We start from the raw sequence: 19,981 nt of genomic DNA, 5'->3' as shown, positions 1-19,981 counted from the left end.
TTGGATGCCTGAACCATAGTGACTCCATTTTGATTTTTTTTCCTTTCACTTATTTATCTTTTAAATTAATTTTTATTGGAGGATAGTTCCTTTACAATGTTGTGTTAGTTTCTTGCTGTACAGCAAAGTGAATCAGTCATACATATACATATATCCACTCTTTTTTAGATTCCCTTCCCATCTGGGTCACCACAGACCATTTAGTAGTGTTCCCTGTGCTATACAGTAGGTTCTCATTAGTTATCTATTTTAGACATAGTGGTGTATATATGTCAATCCCAATCTCCCAGTTCACCCCCTCCCCCCATTTTGATTTTAAATGCGTTCTTTTCTTTAATGGTTAACGCAGCTGTGCAGTGTACATTTGACAGGTCATAAGACAGGCTGTTCTGGTTAGCATAAAGTTCAAGTCAAATCATGTATCAGCCAGAAGGACTTCCCCGTACCTCAACGTATGAAAATTTCTTCCATCATAACTTACATCTCGATATAGAAAAATAAAATTAAAAGGAAAAACAAAGAATGGTGGCCTCTCCATGACAGATGGGGAAACTGAGTCACCAAACAGGGAATGGTGTCACACAATGTTCTTCAGATTTCCCTGGAGAAGGGACTTCCCTGGTGGACCAGTGGTTAGGGCTCGGTGCTTTCACTGCCTTGGACCTGGGTTCAATCCCTGGTCGGGGAGCTAAGATCCCACAAGCCTCTCAACCAGAATTGGAACCCTACTGTTTCTAAGCTGCCTCATTAACATCTGGTGTTTGCTGTGAAATCCGCATGGAATGCCTCATCCTTCTAGACAGTCTGTACTGAGGCCAGAAGGGACTCTTCATGACTTTACAGGGCCCCTTGCGGGTGGGAGCTCGGAAGCCCAGCCTTCTGGTTTTCCCTTGCCAGCATCTACAGCTAGCCTTGAGGGCTGTTTCACACTCAGGCAACTCTTTCCCTAAACTTCTTTTAGCTTCAATCCTGTAACTCTCGAGGGCCATAGAACAATTTCCCCATAATGAAGATATTAGAGCTTTTTTGTTTGCACAGCGCAGCAAGCGGGATCTTAGTGCCCCGACCAGGGAAGCACGGAGTCTTAACCACTGGACCGCCAGGGAAGTCCAAAATGAAGATATTGGGATGAGAAAGTGTAAAGATCTCCCCGCTTTAGAATTTAGGATGTAATCCTGGCTCTGGTACCCCCTTGCTCTGGGACCATCAGCGTCTCACGTAACCTCTCTGGGCCTCAGTTTCCTCATGTGCGAAGCACTAGGACTGAATTTGAGACAGCTTCTTATTTGAAGTGCTCCTCTCGGGCTCAGTCAGATTCTTTAGGGACGCTGTCCGTCGTTGAGCTTGTCTCGTGAATGTCATCCCTACCTGCTTCTCCCAGGCGCTAAGGTGGGGGCAGACATTTCAATATTTTGGTCTCTGTCGCCCCCAGGAGGCTTAGGAGAGTTCCTTGTCGCAGCAGGTGTGCAATACAGATAACATTTGTTGCCTCTAAGGTAGAGAAAGGCAGGGACTACCTCAGTCTGGTTGGTTCATGTTTTTATCCCCGGAAGCTGGCGTATGGGAGACACTAAACAAATATTTGTTGAATGAATGACAGAGATTCAGGCCAGCGGAACAGAAGGCACTTGGAATCCTTCCTTTGAGGGTTTGTGTTTCCGGCCGGAAGGCTTTCTTGTGAACCCCATCCCTCTCCTGGCTGGTCGGAGCGCTACGGCTCCACTTAGGGCTCCCGGAAGGTTTACTGTCTTCGCCTCCTGCATCCCGGGATCAGACTCTCGGGAGGCCTCTCCTCATAACTCACGGACAGCAAAGGCCATGCCTGGAGGGGTCCAGGAGCACGAGGACGGGTGGGCAGCCGTATGTGTGTGTGTGTGTGTGTGTGTGTGTGTGTGTGTAAGACCGGACCCGACTGACCCATTGCGGGGAGGATGGAGGTGGAGTGGGTCGAATACAGACTCTGGAGGCGAGAGACTTCTTTCTGGACGGATGGAAACACTTAATGGTGTCACAGGACCAGCATGAAAGGAAGAAATCTTGAATCTGGGCAGAAAAAGAAACTCGGAGAGTTTGGGGGAGGTCCTAGAAGAGAAGAGTGATACCCTGATGGGGAGGAATGGAGACAAAGGAAAAGGACACCCTGCCCACAAGGGGTTTGAAAGAGGAGACGGAGGGCAATATGGTAAAGCATGGGTCCCACAGATTCTGGGGGCGTGTGAGACGACTCTGAGTGCACATCATAGGAATCGATTGATAGATGCAAGAGTCCTGTGCAAATCCCAGGAGCATGGAGATGTGGTAAAGTTAGAAAGTCTAGGGTTTGGGCACATGGAGAGAGGCCCATGAAAAGTCCCCCAGCCCCTTGGAGAGATGAGGGGTTTGAGGAGTAGGGGGTGGAGGATGACGTAGGTAAGCAAAGATTGGGGGATGCAGAGAGGTTCTCTGGTCATCTCAACCCTTAGCTTACCTCTCTGCACCTTCAGTCAATGCAGTTTTTCCTTCCTTTAGCTTCTCCTCTGATTCAAGGATGACCATGACTGGGACTTCCCCGGCGGTCCAGTGGTTAAGACTCCGTGCTTCCACTGCAGGGGGCGCAGGTTCGATCCCTGGTCAGGGAAATAAGATTCCGCATGCTGCGCAACGTGCCCCCCCCGCAAAAAAAAAGGATGACCATGACATTTTCCTCATCAACTGTGGGTTCCCCCGCCCCAGTCAGGTGCTCCTCCCACAAGCCACAAGTTGGCCCTTCCTCCTCCTCTTTCTCTGGGCCTTCAGCCTCTGGCCAGATGGGCATACAATACACCTACACACACACAGTGCGAGTGGAGAAGCCCAATGACAAGCACGAAGTTTTGCCCAGCGTACAGCTGTCCCGAGTGCCTACAGGGCTTCCAGAATGCTGTCTGTCTCAAGGCCTATGGCCTCTCACGTCCGGTCATCTGGGGCTTCATCTCTGAGACTTGTGGCAAGGCCTTCCAATGCCCCAGCAGTCTTTGCCAGCCTCAGCTCATCTACTGGGCTCCCTGTACCTGCTCCTTCTGCCCCCGGCTGCTCAGGCTTGCCAGGGACCTGGCTCAGCATGTCCTGGTGTATTAGGGCAGACTGAGTCTCCTCCTAATATGGGCACAAAACTGATGCCTTTGGGGAGCCACGTGCTGGGAATCTTTCCCAAGTTGCCAGCGTCCAGCTTGAGAGATGACGGTTGCAGAGCTAGACCGTGGCATCTCTAGTGGGCAAGACAACACCCTTTTCTGGGCTATTCTTGTTAAGACTGAATGATCTCCAGCCTTGGGGTGTGCTGCAAGTCTATGGGTGGCAGGGGAAGCAGGAGAAAGTAGCAAGAAAGATGCCCTCACCTCCCAGGGCCATTACTGGTCTCCTTTTCCCCTTTAGCCTTACCCAAGAGGCAGGGACCCTGAGTTTTAACTGCACCGTGTGGGCTTTGTGACTGGTGGGTTCACTCTCTGGCCTCAATAACCCATTTAAAAACTAGGGATGAATTCTCTCCTCCCTGTCAGCGGCCAGATGGTAGCAATTTGCCAAATCTGCTGAGACATCTGTGTTCTTGTCTGGTTCTTCTTTGTTTCTTCCTCTCAGTTTTAAAACTGGGAATGTCCCGGGACGCATCTCAAACTCAGTCACCTATTTTGTCCTCACCTGTGCTCGCAAGCTCAAGTGGTCACTTATTGATCACCACACACATCCTTCTGTGGCTTGAGGAAGCAGCTCAGGGTGATGCAAAAAGAGATGGGCCAGCTCCCATCACACTTCTGCCCCATGTGCTTACAAACGTGTAAGAGCCTGTTTTACCTCAGGTAGCATCGTGTCCTGCACTCGGCACTCTGCCCCTAAGTGTGTGGCCCCTGTGGGAAGGCATTCAAGTGCTCCAGCCACCGCAGCCAGCACCGGCTAACCCACCTGGGGTGGGTTGACCACTTTCCAGGGGGTGGCCCAATGCATCCTGGTGTATTCATCAGGGCAGGACTTCCTGGCTGGCTGTGGAGACTGAGGCCAGGAGTTCAGGTGTTCTCCAGACCCGGGTGTCACTTCCCTCCACCACTCCAGCCCTGTGGAGGGACTGGCATCATACAAGCCAGCCCCGACTAGCTGTGTGACCCAGGGCCGGTGACTAGCCCTCTCTGGCCTTGGTTTTACCACCAACACAGAGAATGATACCTGACTCCATTTTCTTGCCATGTAACACATTAAATCACAAGGCCTGGGTTTCCTCAGCTGTCCCACCGGCTGAATAATTGTGGCTCTTTGTCTTTGCTGTGTAGCAGCCGACCAGTCACTAGCCCTTTCTGGTTTCGGTTCCTATTTGTAGGTAGACGGTCTATTTTCTTTCCTATTGAAGAAAGTATTTCTTATTTTAGGACGACTAGTTTCTTCTCCAGCCCAGAAGGATAAAGTGACTTTTTTTGTTTAATGTGGAACTTCTTTTTTTAAAGTCTTTATTGAGTTTGTTACAGTATTGCTTCTGTTGTTTATGTTTTGGTTTTATGGCTGCCGGTCATGTGGGATCCTAGCTCCCAGACCAGGGATCCAACTCAAACCCGCACCCCCTCCATTGGAAGGCTGAGTCTTAACCACTGGACGGCCAGGGAAACCATAGATAAAGTGACTTTTAAAGAAAAGTCACAACTTTTCGGACAAAAAGCCATCCCTTTTGTCTTCCCTCCCTCTGTATCTACCACGTCGCCAATGACTTTATATTGGCTTTTCTCCGCCTTATTGCAGAGAAGTCAGGCGGGCAGACACCCGGAACCATTGTTCGCGGGTGTTTGTTTCCCGCCGGGGCGGATTTCTGGGGCCGCGTCTGGCCGAGACGGAGGTAGGAGTGGGAGCCGTCTCCGGGCTCTCCGAGTCCACCACCCCGCGCGGCGGACCTCCTGGGGCCGCCCCTCGAGCCGCTTCCCACCGCGCTCGGACCCGAGAGACCTCCGCACCGCGAGCCGGCGCCGGGAGGTAGGCGCTGAGCTCCGGGCGACCGGAGAGGCCCGAGCGGTGCGTCCGCTGGGTCACTCGCTTAGACTCGCGGGCGCGGGATGGAGAGGCTTTGAGCTGGTGAATTCCGGAGAAAGAACTTCATCTACTCGCCCGTCTGTCCTCCCCTCAGCCTCCCAAAGTGTGCCTTGACCCTGAATCTCTCTGGAGGCCATGGGCCTCTCCCTCCCTAGGGTGGTCCCCGCCCCTAAGCCGGCCCCCTCCTCTTCCTCCACCCCCGCCATCCCCATCCCGCGGCCTCAGCCCGCCTCTCAGGGGCCGTCACCTGCTCCCTGACGGGAATGGTGTTCCCTATACATGCACACGGAGGAGGCCCCCTGGCTGGAGCCCAACACCCCCCCCACCCCGCTCCGCAAGGCTTCAGTTGTCCCCAGTGTTTTCAGGTCTTCAAGAGCTGCCCGCACCGCAGGAGCTACAGCATCTCCCACTCAGAACTCCGGCCCTTCGTCTGCGGCAAGGCCTTCAAGCGCCCCGGCGAGGTATCGCTTCATACGCCAGCTCCGGTTGGGTCGGGCTCACACCTGCCCGCTGTGTTCTGGCGTTTTCAGGATGCCGGGCAGCAGGCGCAGCACGTTCTGGACCACTTGGCTGGAAGGAATTTCCTGGACCATGGAGAGACTGCAGGGGCTCCATAGAATCTCTTGTTTCTGGTACAGAAGGTAGAGGCTGGGGTTTTGGCCTCACTGTTTACTTGCTGTGTGACCTGAGGCTGCCTCTCTGGGCCTCAGTTTCCTCATCCTGAAATAGGGAATGGCTTGTGTTTCCCAGCCATCCTGGCCAGGGGTGAGATGCAGGAGTCTCTTGCTGAATCCCTGACTGTGCCACAGCCTCTGTTTATAGCCTGAGATAGATCACCATCCCATTCTGGAACTCAGTTTCCCAATCTGTAAGATGGGATAGAATGAAACATCCTTATCAGGTGAGCTGCAAACTCACCTAATACGAAGGTAGCGCCAACTGCTCCATCACTTCTTTATAGCAACTCGGGCCTGCTGAGACAGGTGCAGATAACGTTAGTTAGTTTTGATTCTTTTTTAATTGCAGGGGTAGGGCTGGAACACAAGTGAGGTGGGAGCCTTTCCTCTGCGGTGTGAGTTATTGGCTGGAGTGCTTTCCTAGGGCCACGTCCCTAGGTCCCATTAGGGGACCGTGAGATGCCATGTGGGGCTGGGATGAGGTGGATTGGCTGGGCCACCTCATGAAGGGCTTCAAATCCCAGGCTGAGGAACGTGGGGACTTGGTCCTGAGGGTCATGGGGGCCGTGACAAGATTTTGTGCAGAGGTTACATATGAGACAGCTGTGAGAAGAGTGTCAAGGAGGGCGGGGGCAGTACTGGGGGCCAAGATAGCAGGGAGAAGGCTGGTGCAGGGGCCCTGCGCAGGAAGGAGGGGCCAGAGCTGGGGCTTGGGGAGCAGAGGGGAACATTCAGGATGAGGGAGGGACAGAACTTGGTGCCTTCTGGCTTTGGGGAGTGTAGAAGGGGGGGGCGGGATGAGGATGTTAGAGCTTCAGACTGGTGTGGGTGTGGGGCTTCATTATGCTCCTGTCCCAGGAGATAAGCGAGGCTTTTTGCGTTGGTGGGGAGAGATGCTTTACCTTTGGACGGGGTGACTGAATTCATTCATTCAGCCAATACTGAACCGAGCCCCTACCCTCTCCCCAGACCTTTACTAGGTTCTGAGGGTAGAATGTTGCCTAGGACAGAGCTGGAAAAGCAGGCAGTAAAGTAGCAAATCCAAAAACGAGCAAGACCACTACGGACTGCAGTACGAGATGCGGAGGGAATGGCCTGACCAGACGGAGCGGGGCCTCACCTGCTCACCAGCTTGAGCTCTGACACAACCAGCAGCCGCTTCAGTGACGAAGGATTACTCGAGTTGAGACCTGAATGGCCAGAAAGGGTGTGTCCTTGTGAGGGGCTGGGAGGAGTATTCCAGAGGGCAGAACAGCAAACACAAGGCCCTGGAAGTAGGCCAGGTGGGCTGGCTGAGTTTTATTCCAAGTGCAGCAAGGAGGGTTTTAGGTCAGGTGATGACATGATTCTGTGGGTTAGCGTAATTATACTGCTGCAGTGTTGCCATAGAGAGAAGGGACGGGGGGGGGGTTGCGGTGGGGAGGCTGTCATGGTGAGCTGGGCCGGTGGCGGCAGTGGGTTGGGGAGAAGCATGAGGTGCTTGCAGACAGTGGCCATGAGCTCTGACTTGGTCAGTTAGAAGCACGTGCTGTCCAGCGGATGTGTGACCTCTCGGAGCTCCTGTTTTTTCATCTATAAAATAGGCATCCGCATGGCACCTCCCTCCTGGGTCTGCTCTGAGGGTTCAGTGCATTTAGCGATGGCTGGCACCATAGGAAGGGCCCAATAAACGTTGGTCCTTGTCATTATTTCCAGAGTTCGGGGTGGGCTGGGCTGGGCTGGGCTGGGCTGGGCGTGGCTCTCATGGACAAAGCAAGTTTCATGGGTCTGAAACTCAAGCAAGGGATCTGGGTGGGAGACTCCTGTGGTAGTTGTGTGTGGAGCCCAGGATCTATGCTGCCCCCTGGGGGACATTTGGCCAAGTCTCTTGTCACAGCTAGGGGGCAGTGAGATTGAGGGGTGAGAGACGGTGCTCCTGGCATCTGAAGCGTGGAGGCCAGGGACGCTGCTCCATGTCCTGCAGTGCACAGGACAGCCCCCCACAACAAAGAATGATCCAGCCCCCAAATGTCAGTAGTGCCAAAGTTGAGAAGCCTGGTGCAGACAGAAGGTGTAATTACCCCTTTAAACCGCGCACACCCTTCCAGTTCACCAGTTTCCACTCTCCCTACTGCCCCCCACCCCATAAAATTACAAAAGAGGAAGAACCTCTAGGACAACAGTTTCCGGTAGAGAGCCATGCTTTAAAAAGTGAAGAGGAACAGCTGAAATTAATTTAATAACATACTTAACCAGTCAGTAGACCCAGAGCATCATTTCTAAATGTTATCAACAGAGAAGTCATTCATGAGATACTTTACACTCTTTTCATACTCAGTCTTCAGAATCTTTTAGGTGTCTTGCATTTATGACACATCTCAGTTCAGACCGGACACATGCCAAACGCTTAAGAGCTATCTGTGGCCGGTGGCTGCCCTTTAGGACAGCACAGTTCTGGAGGCTCTTTAATTGAAGCCTAAGATCACAGTTGTTGGTTCACTGGAGGTTTCTTGAAGGTTTTCTGAGAATGCTTAATCGCCTCATCTAGAGACTTTTTTCTATAGCTGGCAATGTGTGTGTGCATCTTCTGGCTTTTTAAATATTGCCCAGTAAAACATTAGGACATATCTGTGATCCAAACCAAATATAACTGTGCCCTCTCTGGCCGGCGGGTCTCCAGTTTGCAACTGGTTGAGGGTGGCTTAGGAGCTGTACCGTAAGGTGGGCAGCGGTTAGCCACCTGTGGCTATTTAGATTTAAATTAAGAGAAATGAAATACCATTTAAAATTCAGGTCCTCAAGCCCTAGCCACGTTTCTAATGAGCAATAGCTTCACGCGGCTAGTGGCTGTCCCAGTGGACAACGCGCAGATCATAGAACTTTTTCATCATCCCAGAAAGTTCTTTTCGGCAGCTTTCTCGGACGCATCTCTGGCCAAGCCGGGGTCCTTGGTGTGGGCGCGACCGTAACGCCAGTTCTCTCCCTTCTGTGCCCCCAGCTGCCTCCCCTCCCCAGCTGCAGCGGCCGCCCCCCTCTGGTTCCCCCCGCGCCACGACCTGCTCGTGGACACGCGCAGCATTCGCTACTAGTTCACCGCGCAGCTGGAGGACGAGCTGCGGGCGCTCCCCGGCGCTGCACTCGACGTTCCAACCTTCCGCGTGCGCCGCCTGCCCCAGGCCTTCCAGCGCTCCGGCCACCTGGCGCGGCCTGGCGCCGACCGCCGCACTAGGTTCCGGATCTGGCCTGGCTGCCCTGCCTCTGTCTGGTCAACGCGCTCCTGCACCAGGACGCGGCCGCCGGACCTCGGTTTCGTCTCTGCGCGCGGGAGCATCGGGCCCACCGCGCTTTGTGCCGACACCACCCAGACACTGTCGCTGCTGCTCCTTGTGCCTCAGTCTCCCCCTTCCTCGATGGGAAGAGCCACTCTTGCCCACCTCTGCATCTGGCAAGGTTTGGCCCTGTCTGCACCTCGGTCTCCCCATTTGCCCAGCCGACAGAAACTTCCCTCTTCCCGCTCTCTGCCTCGTTTGGAAGGGGATGCAGGCGGGTCGGCCAGTGGGAAGAGGACGGATTGGGCGCGTCCGTTCCTTGTGGGTCTTAGGGCAAAGACAGCCTCGCCTAGTCTCGTCTACTAATCAGTCTCTGTCCCAGAGAATGAACTGTCCCCGAAGGGGATGGGAAGGGAGCGGGGGGCAGGGGGCGGGCTGTGTGGTTCCCGCGCGCTCGGCCCCTCTCCTTTCTCGCGATCCCTAGATACTCAAAAAAAGCGGGCCGTCAGAGCGGCTGGCTCTGGGACGGCGGAACCTTCCTTGCGGCGCGCGCGTTTCCGGTCGGCGCCCTTTCCCAGGGACGCCGCCGCCCCTCGCGCCCCCGCGCCCCCCGCGCCCGCGTCCCCGGCGCCGCCGGCCCGGAGCTCCCCCAAGCCTCGGTCCCGCCGCCGCCGGCACTCGCGAGGGGAAGCCCGGGCCGCTCGGGACCTCGGCTTGCTCCTCCGGACCCGAGAAGCCACTGTACCGGGTACGGGGGCCGGGATGGAGGGAGGAGCCTGGCTCCGGGACGGCGTGAGGCCGGGCAGGGCTGGGGGAGGGGGCTGGTGATAACGGGGGTGGGGGGTGGGGCTGGGGCACGGCGGAGAAGGAGCCGGGGCTCGGGGGACAGGCAGGAGGGAGTGCGGGAGCGAGGGGTTCCTGGGGGCGTAGTGGAAAGGGGGACACAGGGGCCCTGGGGTTACAGAAGGAAGCGGAGCAGAGAAGCGGGGTGGAGGCGCTGTGCTGGTACAGCAGGGATAGGAATGGGGACATAAAGATGCCAGATGCATGCAGAAGAGAGGGAGAAGGGGGCTTGGGAGAGGGACTCGGGGGCCCTGGTGTGTGTCACGGGGAGTGAGAGGAGGCCCCGAGGGGTATAGAGAGGAACAGCAAAGATGTCAGTGGCTTATACCTAGGGGCTGGGGAGAGAGAGGGACCCTTGGGTGGAGATGTAGCAGGTGGCAAAGTTCATGGGCCGTGGGCTACGTAGAAGGCCGGCAGTTGAGGCGTCCTAGGTAGGCATACCTGAAATTTCGAGGACAGGTTAGGTAATGGGAGAGGATGTTGAAACCTTAAGGTGCTAAATGTAGGAACAGGATAGAGGAGCCCTGGGTGAAAAGTGGGGAATTGGGTTAGTGGGGCTCCGGGGATGTACCTAGAGAGGAAATTAAGAGAGGCTACAGCTGTATCCAGAGATGGGAGGCCTTCCAGGGAACCTAGTGGGGATGGAGATCTAGGAGGGTCTGGAGGCCAAAGAAAGGCTGCTGCGGTGGTCCTGGGGGGAGAGGATGCAACCTGAGCTGGGGCTGGGAAGAAGAGGAAGCGACCCATTAGAGAAATTCTGGAGGCAAGAGCCCTGGCGTGACATGAAAGAGGCTATGAAGATGTAAAGGGGGAAATAGAGTTGGAAATTGATTGGCTTTGGGGGTGGAGGAGGAGGGAAGTGGCTGGGTGAAGCCCTCTGGTCCAGCTGGGGGATGAGAGGAGGACCCGGGAGGAAAGGCAGGTCGGGGCCCTGAGATGGTGAGCTTAGTTGTAGAAGCCCCTGAAGCTGCTTGATGCAAGTAGAGCGATCTGGCCTAGAAGCAGTTTCTTTTTTTGTAGGGAAGGTAGGTCAGTGGTACAGAGAGGGTAACAAGCAGTGAGAATTGGTACACTCTCCCCAGGAAGTGGCGATTTTAACTTCTCTCCCCTCCGCCGCTCCCAGCTGCCGCTCCAGATGCTCCTGCTGCCGCCGCGGCCACCCCACCCTCGGTCCTCCTCTCCGGAGACCATGGACCCGCCGCCCCCCAAGGCTCCCCCTTTCCCCAAGACGGAAGGCCCTTCCTCCACTCCTTCCTCGGCGGCGGGGCCCCGACCCCCGCGGCTGGGCCGCCACCTGCTCATCGACGCCAACGGGGTCCCCTACACGTACACGGTGCAGTTGGAGGAGGAGCCCCGGGGCCCGCCACAGCGCGAGGCACCAACGGGAGAGCCAGGCCCTCGCAAGGGCTACAGCTGCCCTGAGTGCGCCCGGGTCTTTGCCAGCCCTCTGCGGCTGCAGAGCCACCGCGTGTCGCACTCGGACCTCAAGCCCTTCACGTGCGGCGCCTGCGGCAAGGCCTTCAAGCGTTCCAGCCACCTGTCGCGGCACCGTGCCACGCACCGTGCCCGCGCCGGCCCACCGCACACCTGCCCTCTCTGCCCACGCCGCTTCCAGGACGCAGCGGAGTTGGCGCAGCACGTGCGCCTCCACTAAGTTCCAGACCCGGCCTGTGCTGCCCGGCCCCTCTCTGGGCCGCCACGTCTGACCCACACAGCGTCACTCCCACACACATTCCCTTACTCCGCTGAGGTTACTGCCTTACCCTGGGCCTCAGTTTCCCCAACTATCTAAAGGGAGAAACATTCCTTCCCTCCCTCCCTCTCTAGCTGTGTGATGTAGACCAAGTCGTTGCCCCTCCCAGTGCCTGGGAGCCAGTCGGAGCCCAGTTTCCGCCCAACTGTGCTGTGTGAGCCTTTGCAAGCGGCGTAATCTCTCTGAGCCCTGGTTGTCAGCCCCGAAGTGGTGAACTGTTGTCTGCGTGGAAGATTTGACAAAAGAGCACGGGCAGAGTCTGGCTTATTTGTGTCGCCCCATTTCCACCCACCGCCCTCACCCTTTACTCAATAAACATTCCGCACTCCATTTTAGGGTTTTTATTTGCGTATGGGAGCGGTGGGGCGTACGGGGTGAAGCAGGCAGCGGGGTTGGGGGATGGAAACCGGACCATAAGCACCTGGGAACCTTCATCTCGGCCTGTGTTTCTGGCCGGAGCCGTTTTCTGATGGCCCAGGCGCCCCCGCCCCCACCGCCCTCCCCTGGACCCTCTTCTCTTTACCCTGGTCTTCTCTCCCCTTACCCGGTGCCGCCAGCTCTTGGGGGATACCCTGAGGCCACCGACCCGCCGCCATCTGCAACCACGGGAGTAGCCCGGGGCCGTTCCGGAGTCGCCCGGACCCGAGAGGCTGCTGCACCGGGTACGGGGGCCGGGAGGCGGGAGGGAGCCGGAGCGGGCCGTAGGGAGGGGCGGGGCCGGGTGAGTGGGTACCTGTGCGCTGGGCGGGGAGGGGCTGTTCCGACGGCTCGGAGGGGGCGCTGCCGAGAACTTGCGTAGAGAGGCCTGAAGGCCCGGGCCGCTGGTGGAACCCTAGAGAGCGCTGGGACGCTGCCAGGACTGGGGGGTGGATGGGCGCGGACTGGAGAGAACCTGCAGGTAGCGGGGCAAGGGGAGGTGGGCAGGTTAGGACATGGAGTTCCCAACGTGACAGCCCATTTGAGAAGGCCTGAGTGCATATAGAGGGGGTAGGAAATGCTTCTTGGTGGAATATGTAGTATGGACTGACACCCAGACTGGGATCAGTGGCGTGGACAAGGGAGAGGCCTGTAAGTCTATTAGGTGGGGCCTGCGGGCAACCTGTGACCTGAGCGGGGGCACAAAGCGGAAAGATAAAGAGAGCCTGTGCGTACAGTCGGTGGTGGAACAGAATCGGAGAGGTTTTTCAAGGAGGGGGTGCGTAGGAGCCTTACAGAGGGTCACAGAGTTCAGGGCCGAAGGACTGGAGAGGAGATGGGGGATGGGGGTTGCAGAATTCCTGAGTAGGTTACATAGAGAGGGGAGAACAGAGCCCGTGGGGCTGAGCTTCCCTCCTCTACTGTAACCTTCTCATCCTCTCTCCCCTCCACCAGGCCTCAGTCACCCCTCCGGATGCTGGTGCTGCCGTCCCCCTGCCCCCAGCCCCTGGCGCTTCCCTCCGCTGAGGCCATGGAGGCGCCTCCCCCTCGGACAGGCGGGTCCCCAGAACCCGGACCTTCCTCTTCCACAGGATGTCCCCAGACTTCGTCCCCTTCGAGGCCCAACCACTACCTGCTCATAGACACCCAGGGCGTCCCGTACACCGTGCTGGTGGACGAGGAGTCTCAGAGAGAGTCCGGACCCGATGGGGCTTCGGCTCAGAAAAAGTGCTACAGCTGCCCAGTGTGCTCCCGGGTCTTCGAGTACATGTCTTACCTTCAGCGACACAGCATCACCCACTCGGAGGTCAAGCCCTTTGAGTGTGATACCTGCGGGAAGGCATTCAAGCGGGCCAGCCACCTGGCGCGGCACCATTCCATTCACCGGGCAGGTGGCGGGCGGCCCCACGGCTGCCCGCTCTGCCCTCGCCGCTTCCGAGAGGCGGGCGAGCTGGCCCAGCACAGCCGGGTCCACTCCGGGGAGCGCCCCTACCAGTGCCCGCACTGTCCACGCCGATTTATGGAGCAGAACACGCTGCAGAAGCACGCTCGGTGGAAGCATCCCTGAGCCAGGCTGCAGGGTACCTCAGGTACCATGGGATTCTGTGGGGAGCGTGGACTCCCGCCGCCCTCAGACAGCCGGGAGCGCCAGAGGCTGGGCTGCGGGGGCCCTGGACACAAACACAGGACCCCCCCGTGGGGAGGCTGAGCCCTGCCTTGAGGAGTAATCTTCGGGTCCTCAGTGTTTTGGAGATAAGGATGGGAAAAAGACCTCACGTTTACAGAGTGGAGTCCTCTAACCTCAGAGACATCAGCGAGTCCACGGCTGAGCCCTGACTGGAGGGGTAGGGAGCAGAGTGCTGTGTGTTGAAATTCTCGGGCCTGGAAACCCATGGTTGGGGGCCATCAGGAATCTGCAGCATCTTGCTGAGGCCCCCCTGCGATGCTGGGGGAAGGGGCCCCAGACCTGCTTCCCACTCCCCAGCCAGGGTCTGAGACTGGACACTCACTAAACACAGGTTCCACTTTGAGCGTGTGAGGTTTTGGGGGACCGTGTCTCTGCCGACTGTCTAGCACAGAGACTGAGCAAGTGCCTGGCCCACTTGGACCTTGGCTTGCCTGGGAAGGTTGGCCTGCACTGGGGTTCGCCCTAGCTTGGCTCCTGACCGCCTGTGTCATATAGGCCGAATGTTTTTAAATATTTCTTTTTTTTTTTTAAACCACGATCCATTGTAAGAAACATTTTATATGGCAACGCCGTATAGATACACAATATATGCAAAACAAAGGTTTAACAGTAGTTACCTCTGCCATGTGCAGATCTCTGTTTTTTTCCATCTACTTTTTTTTTTTTTTTAAGACTGCCAATTCCAGATTTCATTCTACCATATTATCTGCGCATGAACCTGTAGTTTGAAAAACACCGATCTAGGGCAGGTGCCTCCCCCTGGACGTTTTGACTGAGGCTGCAATTTATCCGTAGTGTGAAGTGGGTAGGAGGGGAGAGTGACACTTTCTAGGTGGCACAGACATTTAGGTTCTCCCGCTGCAGGGTTAAAGCACGACTCTCATAAGGGCTGGCAGAAATTCCAGAGCATGGAAGCTACCTGAGAATGGGAGGAGAGGCAGGTGGAGCTGGGCCAGAAGCTGAATAAACATCTGCCTTCTCAATGAATTTTCCTTGTGTGTCGGATTTGTGCCAGGCACTGTGCTGGGCCTCATTTCTTCTTCCGACCTCTTTTTGGGTGGAGGAAAAAATTGTCTCTACTTCCCAGAGAGGGAAAGAGCTTCCCACCATCTAACTTCAGATAACAGTAACAGTGCCCTGTCTTGAGCTCTCACTGCGGTCAGGCGCTGAGTTGAGCGTTCTGCGTGTCATATCATCCTATATACCCACAACAAACCTAAAAGGGATTATAATCTCCCCACTTTACAGGTAGACTGAGGCAGTGAAGGAGCGGCCAGGACTGGAATCTAGGTCTGAATGTTCCAAAGCCAGCTCTTAACAACACGGGGGTGATGATGCAGGGGTGGGGAGTGGTTTCTAGGCCTTTATTTTCGGGGAGGAGTAACTCTCCCTACCCCATGATCCTGGGAACCCTGGGGTCTGGCTGTGCTGAAGCCCAGTGGGAGATGAAGGAGCGAAGGAGCAGAGCGGGTTGCAGGGGTCCGCACCGGCCAGTTCCCAGGGTATCTCTTAAGGGGATCCTCCCTGTACTTCAACTTTCCCGGCTGTTTCCTATATTTCCCCGCCTCTCCCGGGCCGGACTCGGCGCGCCGTCGCCCCCCACTCCCCCACCCCTGGGGACCCCCGGAGCTGCCAGCTCTCCAGGATTTGGGAAATTCGTGACGTTCCCTGCCCAGGCTTCGCCAAGGGCGGGGGGTGCGCTGCAAGGGGCCATCGCGCAAGTGCGGCCCCGGCCTCCGCCGCAAACGGCCGGCCTCATCTGGGGCCGGGGACTCCTGGAGGAGGCACGCCAACTGGCGCATCGGGCGGTCCTGGCGTCCCTGCCTTTCCCATCGCCCGGCTCCGAGACTCGCCGCCTCTGCCGCCCTGCCCGCGGGTGTGCGGTCGCTTCCCTCCGCTCCCCGTTATTCTTTGCAGACGCTCCCCGGCGCCGGGCATGGGCGCCGCCGCCGCCGCTGCCGTCGGTCCTCGGGCCGGATTCCGCGCGCGGGTGGGTGAGCGTGGGGCCCCGGCCAGTCCGACCCCGGGCACCTGCGGGCCGTGGGGGCGGTGGTGGCCGCGTCGGCACCTGAGGCCAGGTGCATCCCCCGCTGAGACCACTTGCCACCGTCGCTCCCCCTCCCACCCGCGGGACAAAGGGCGGGGGCGGGGGCGCATCCCCACTCACGACCTTCCCCCGCACTGCGCACGCGCCCAGCTCCCCAACGGGCGATCGCCTTGATCGCCCACGCGAGTGCGTGGGGTGACCGGGGGTGGGGAGGCGCGGCTCGTGGCTTGGGCCCCCACCCTGCGCCTGGAAGTTGGGGGCACACTCTCCCTCCCCCGCACCTTTCACTTCTTTGGCCCCGAGGCGACCTGTAATGAGGTTCTGTCCTATTTCGGCCAGGATGTGCCTGCTCTGTCGACCCCACTGGTCCTTCTTCTTCCAGCACCCTCGTTCTCTAGAGTCTAGGAGTTTGTAACCCCAGGGGTCCTCCCTCAGTCTTGAGGGGTCTGGGTCCCCTCCTCCATCAGACCCAGGAGTCCCGGCCCTCAGCACGCCCTCCCGCAGTCGTGAGCCCCAGCTCCCCCGGGATGTCCCCGAGGAGTCCGTCTGTGTTCCTTCATCTGTGGCTGCTGTTTCTGTCCAGTGCCCCTGAGGCTCTCAGCTGCTGGGGTCCGCAGGAGGCCGCACCATGAATGAGCGAAACATTAGCCGGAGGAGGACAGGTGAGGAACTGGACCTTGCTCCACCCTTGGTCCCACAGCTGCTGCCCGTTGTCCCTGCCCTTTCCTCTCCAGGGCTGCGTGGTTGGGGGCTGGTCCGAGGCTCCTTGGGACTTCCCTGGGGTGACCCCGGCCTCTTTTTTCCAGTGAAGAAGGACAATGAGGCCTTCGAGATTTCCATCCCCTTCGACGAGACGCCCCACCTAGACCCACAGATCTTTTACAGTCTGAGCCCCTCTCAGGGAAACTTCGAGGGTGAGTTGGTTGAAAGGGGACTTGAGTCAGGCAGGGGTGCAGGGCCCTGAGGCCTGGGGTCGACCAGGGTCCTCTGCTGTCCCTAGAGCCTCCGGGGGCTGCGTCCCCGACTGTGGCCCTGATGAACAGTGTTAGGGCCCAGCTGCACATGGCCCTGGAGAGGAACTCATGGCTGCAGAAGCGCATTGAGGACCTGGAGGAGGAGAGGGACTTCTTGCGGTGTCAGCTGGACAAGTTCATCTCCTCTGCCCGCATGGATGCAGGTGAGGCCGCCAGTCCCCTCCCCATCTCACTCCTGGGCCCCGGCACCCAGCTCGGCCCTCCTCAGGGACACAGGACCGTTCTCACCCACACTCATCCTCTGGCGGCTCAGGGGGACCTGTCATTTTGCCCGCTCCTTGCACCTGTGGCCATGTCCGGGGCTTCAAGCCCAGCTTCCTTCCTGCTTGAGTCCTTCTGCTGCTGGACAGGACACTGTGCCCTGCTGGTCCATGTATTCTGAACACTGCCCCATTCCCTTCCCTTATAGGGCTTGTCTCTGCCAAATCTTTAGCTGTGTTTTGGTGGATCCAGACTGTCCTCTCCCCTTCCTGCCGTTCAGCCCCTGGCTGGCTCCCTCAAAAGCTTCCGCTTCCCTCTCTGTGAAGTCAGCTGAAAGTCTGGGCAAAGGGCCTGTGTTTTTTCAACACCTACTTTACTGAGGCCCCCTCTGCTCTTGAGCCACCTCTAGCCTGGGTTGCTGGGGCCTCCCACCATCCACCCACACTGACGGGAACCTACCAAGGATGGTCAGGCCCAGGGGCTTCTGGATTTCCTCGGTGGGAACCCCAACACTGGACCTCCAAACCCACCCTTCGGAGGGCCCTGCCGGGAAGAACCCCCGCTGCTTCCTCTGTCTGGGTGAGGGTGGGCGCCCGCCTGCCCTTCCCAGCGGACTAGACCCAGAGACTAAGGTTTCCCTCCGGGTCTGCACTCCCACCCCTACCCAGGCTTTGCCTGCCTCCCCGCTTATAGAGGCCTCACTGGGTCCCCAGAACACCCCTCCTCCACCGTGGGAACCCCACAAAGTCAAAGACTGTCTCGAGGTCCCCGGGACTCTCTTGGTCCACTGGGCCCCTCCCCCAGACCTCTTGCCACCGAGTTGAGGAGCATCCTCAGCCCATGCCCCACCCCACAGAGACTTGGGATCTCTGTCCCCAAATCCCAGCTGCTTGTGGAACTTCAGCATCTACAGTGCACTTCCTGCCTGTTCCCTCCTTGGGGACCCCTTCCTGGGGACCTGTGTGACAGTGCTGTCGGTCCCCACCTGGCCGACTCCTCCTCCCTCCCTCCTGTTCGTGAAGTTCACGCATGCGCGTGTCTCCTCTCACCTCTCCAGAGGACCACTGCCGGCTGAAGCCTGGGCCCCGGAGGGCTGAGGGGGACGGCAGAGGCGGGGCTGGGGGCGAAGCCTCAGACCCCGAGTCGGCTGCCTCCTCACTCAGCGGAGCATCTGCACAAGGCAGTAACGGGGAGAAGAAGAGGCAGAAGCAGAAAGGGGGCACTGGCCGGAGGCGCTTCGGGAAGCCCAAGGCCCGAGAGAGGCAGCGGGGTAAGCGAAGCACAGGGGGTGGGGGGCTCTGGGGCTCTGGGCTGGGGACTTGCTGTGTGACCTCCAAGGAGCTCCCCCTTGTCCCCCCAAGCCTTGGTCTCCCCATCAGCAAAGAGACCAGACCTGGTTGTCTGTCCCGGCCTCCACGTGTGGTCCTGGTTTACAATCCTTAAATCTGTGTCCACCCTCACCGCCGCCTGGGGCTTGACCTTCCTGAGCCTTGGGCTCCTGTCAGTAACAGGGGAGGGGGCGATGGCCCAGGTGGGCTGAACTCCACCCTTGAACCCACTCCCTCCTTCATTTTTCCTCTTCATCCCCCTCCCTGGGCTTGCCTTCTCTGATTTTCCTCTGGTCCGACTTCTGTCTACATTTCTTCCGCCTCTTGTAACTCTCACTGCTTTTCCTCGTTCTCTGTTTTGTTCTCCTGATTTTCTGGCCTCCCCTTCCCACTTCCTCTCTCTGCCCCCCCCCCCCAATGCCTCTCTCTCGCTCTCTCCCCTCGGCCCTGCAGTGAAGGACGCCGACGGTGTGCTCTGCCGCTACAAGAAGATCCTGGGCACCTTCCAGAAGCTGAAGAGCATGTCTCGAGCCTTCGAGCACCACCGAGTGGACCGCAACACGGTGGCGCTGACCACGCCCATCGCGGAGTTGCTCATCGTGGCCCCCGAGAAGCTGGCGGAGGTGGGCGAGTTCGACCCCTCCAAGGAGCGTCTGCTCGAGTACTCGCGCCGCTGCTTCCTGGCCCTGGACGATGAGACCCTCAAGAAGGTGCAGGCCCTCAAGAAGAGCAAGCTGCTGCTTCCCATCACTTACCGCTTCAAGCGGTGATTCCGCCCCACCTGGCCCGGGACACGCCCCCGGCCCCTCTTTCCCTCCCCCTCCGCCCTCCCGGCATTGGTCAAGCGTGTGTAGGAGTGGTGGGCCCTCACGAGGGCATGGGGGCGGATGGGTGGCCTGTTTCTGCGCGTGCCTCTCTCCCTCCCCTCCTGCGGACCGCCACCCCCTTCCCGGGTCCCTTGTATATAGATCTGCTCCTTTGCCTCTCTCATTCTTAGCATCCTCCCCGTCCTCCGCATTCCCTGGGGTGGGGGCGGTCCAAGAACTACTGTCCAGGGGCCGGTTTCTGCCCTTTCCTAAACACTGGCACCCCCTCCCACCTGAGCGGCACCGTCCTGCCGTCACCCGGCCCTTGCTCCTGGGAAAACTGCGGGACTGCGAGGCGAGGGCACTGTACATACCCCGTTGCCGCCCCCAGCCCCAAGGAGAGGCTGGCCCACCTGCCCGCCCTGCAAGGAGCTCCCAAACCGCGTTCCGGGACCGCCTCGAGTCCACGTGAAACAGATAATTATTAAGTGAATTTAAATTAAAAAGAGATGATAAAATTTGGAATAAACTGGGCCCCGGCCTTTTCCTGGGAGGGGGTGGCCGTTGCCGCGAAGACGGTGACGGAGGCTCTGAGGGGTTCCGGGGCACGGACGGTCAGGCGGGAAACGGGGAGGTTGGGGAGACAGGGTGTAATTAGCTCCCCGGAGACAGGGGTGGGAGGGGAGAAGGAGCTGTGCCCTGGGGAACTCGGAGGGGCAGAGCTCCGGAAAAAAGGCGTGAGCACTACCCGCTGGGCTACTTGGACTAGAGGCACGGAGGCAGGAGGCGCGTCTGAATGAAACCTCTGGCGGAGGCGGCCAACGAGGGGAACGGGAACTCTCTGAGCATAGGCTTCTGCCAGGAGGCGGTAAAGCGAAATTATCTGCCTCCCGGAAGTGTCCGCTACGTCGCCTG

At 58.2% G+C, this 19,981-nt stretch overlaps 3 protein-coding genes across 16 annotated transcripts; all 3 read left to right on the top strand.

The window, feature by feature from the left end:
• Positions 1-350: 350 nt before the first annotated feature.
• On the top strand, positions 351-11,876 carry ZNF580 (zinc finger protein 580). 7 transcript variants are annotated; one of them, XM_067721374.1, is made up of 4 exons: positions 351-1,850; positions 4,741-4,968; positions 5,556-5,657; positions 8,680-9,697. In XM_067721374.1, exons 1-4 carry the CDS (start codon positions 1,594-1,596, stop codon positions 8,768-8,770), a joined length of 678 nt encoding a protein of 225 aa, XP_067577475.1. In that variant the 5' UTR covers positions 351-1,593; the 3' UTR covers positions 8,771-9,697. The 7 variants fall into 7 exon arrangements, with proteins under 7 accessions (XP_067577475.1, XP_067577474.1, XP_067577476.1 ...); XM_067721373.1 differs by having other exon boundaries at positions 1,086-1,850; positions 5,556-5,666; XM_067721378.1 differs by adding an exon at positions 10,917-11,876 and having other exon boundaries at positions 1,682-1,850; positions 4,741-5,926; positions 8,680-9,698.
• A 1,060-nt stretch (positions 11,877-12,936) lies between these two features.
• Positions 12,937-13,530, top strand: ZNF581 (zinc finger protein 581). The gene has a single exon (XM_067721381.1). The coding sequence runs from the start codon at positions 12,937-12,939 to the stop codon at positions 13,528-13,530; it is 594 nt and encodes a 197-aa protein (XP_067577482.1).
• A 1,522-nt stretch (positions 13,531-15,052) lies between these two features.
• On the top strand, positions 15,053-19,589 carry CCDC106 (coiled-coil domain containing 106). Of its 8 annotated transcripts, none has more exons than XM_067721368.1 (6): positions 15,053-15,152; positions 16,281-16,359; positions 16,504-16,611; positions 16,698-16,874; positions 17,990-18,202; positions 18,714-19,589. In XM_067721368.1, exons 2-6 carry the CDS (start codon positions 16,326-16,328, stop codon positions 19,028-19,030), a joined length of 849 nt encoding a protein of 282 aa, XP_067577469.1. In that variant the 5' UTR covers positions 15,053-15,152; positions 16,281-16,325; the 3' UTR covers positions 19,031-19,589. The 8 variants fall into 8 exon arrangements, with proteins under 8 accessions (XP_067577469.1, XP_067577472.1, XP_067577470.1 ...); XM_067721371.1 differs by having other exon boundaries at positions 15,054-15,152; positions 16,509-16,611; XM_067721369.1 differs by lacking the exon at positions 15,053-15,152 and adding an exon at positions 15,501-15,640 and having other exon boundaries at positions 16,509-16,611.
• Positions 19,590-19,981: the final 392 nt, after the last annotated feature.

Source organism: Pseudorca crassidens, chromosome 20, assembly GCF_039906515.1.
Source record: "Pseudorca crassidens isolate mPseCra1 chromosome 20, mPseCra1.hap1, whole genome shotgun sequence".
Taxonomy (NCBI): domain Eukaryota; kingdom Metazoa; phylum Chordata; class Mammalia; order Artiodactyla; family Delphinidae; genus Pseudorca; species Pseudorca crassidens.
Note: the sequence above shows the minus strand (reverse complement) of the source record. Positions and strands in the feature narration are given on the sequence as shown.

Bases quoted from the DNA above. Each gene is read 5' to 3' on its own strand.
- ZNF580 (XM_067721373.1), top strand. From the start codon at position 1,594: ATGACAGAGATTCAGGCCAGCGGAACAGAAGGCACTTGGAATCCTTCC. The intron at 4,969-5,555 runs GTAGGCGCTGAG...TGGCGTTTTCAG, and splicing joins CCGCGAGCCGGCGCCGGGAG to GATGCCGGGCAGCAGGCGCA. The intron at 5,667-8,679 runs GTAGAGGCTGGG...CTGTGCCCCCAG, and splicing joins TCTTGTTTCTGGTACAGAAG to CTGCCTCCCCTCCCCAGCTG.
- ZNF581 (XM_067721381.1), top strand. From the start codon at position 12,937: ATGCTGGTGCTGCCGTCCCCCTGCCCCCAGCCCCTGGCGCTTCCCTCC.
- CCDC106 (XM_067721363.1), top strand. From the start codon at position 16,326: ATGAATGAGCGAAACATTAGCCGGAGGAGGACAGGTGAGGAACTGGAC. The intron at 16,612-16,697 runs GTGAGTTGGTTG...TGCTGTCCCTAG, and splicing joins CTCTCAGGGAAACTTCGAGG to AGCCTCCGGGGGCTGCGTCC. The intron at 16,875-17,989 runs GTGAGGCCGCCA...TCACCTCTCCAG, and splicing joins CTCTGCCCGCATGGATGCAG to AGGACCACTGCCGGCTGAAG.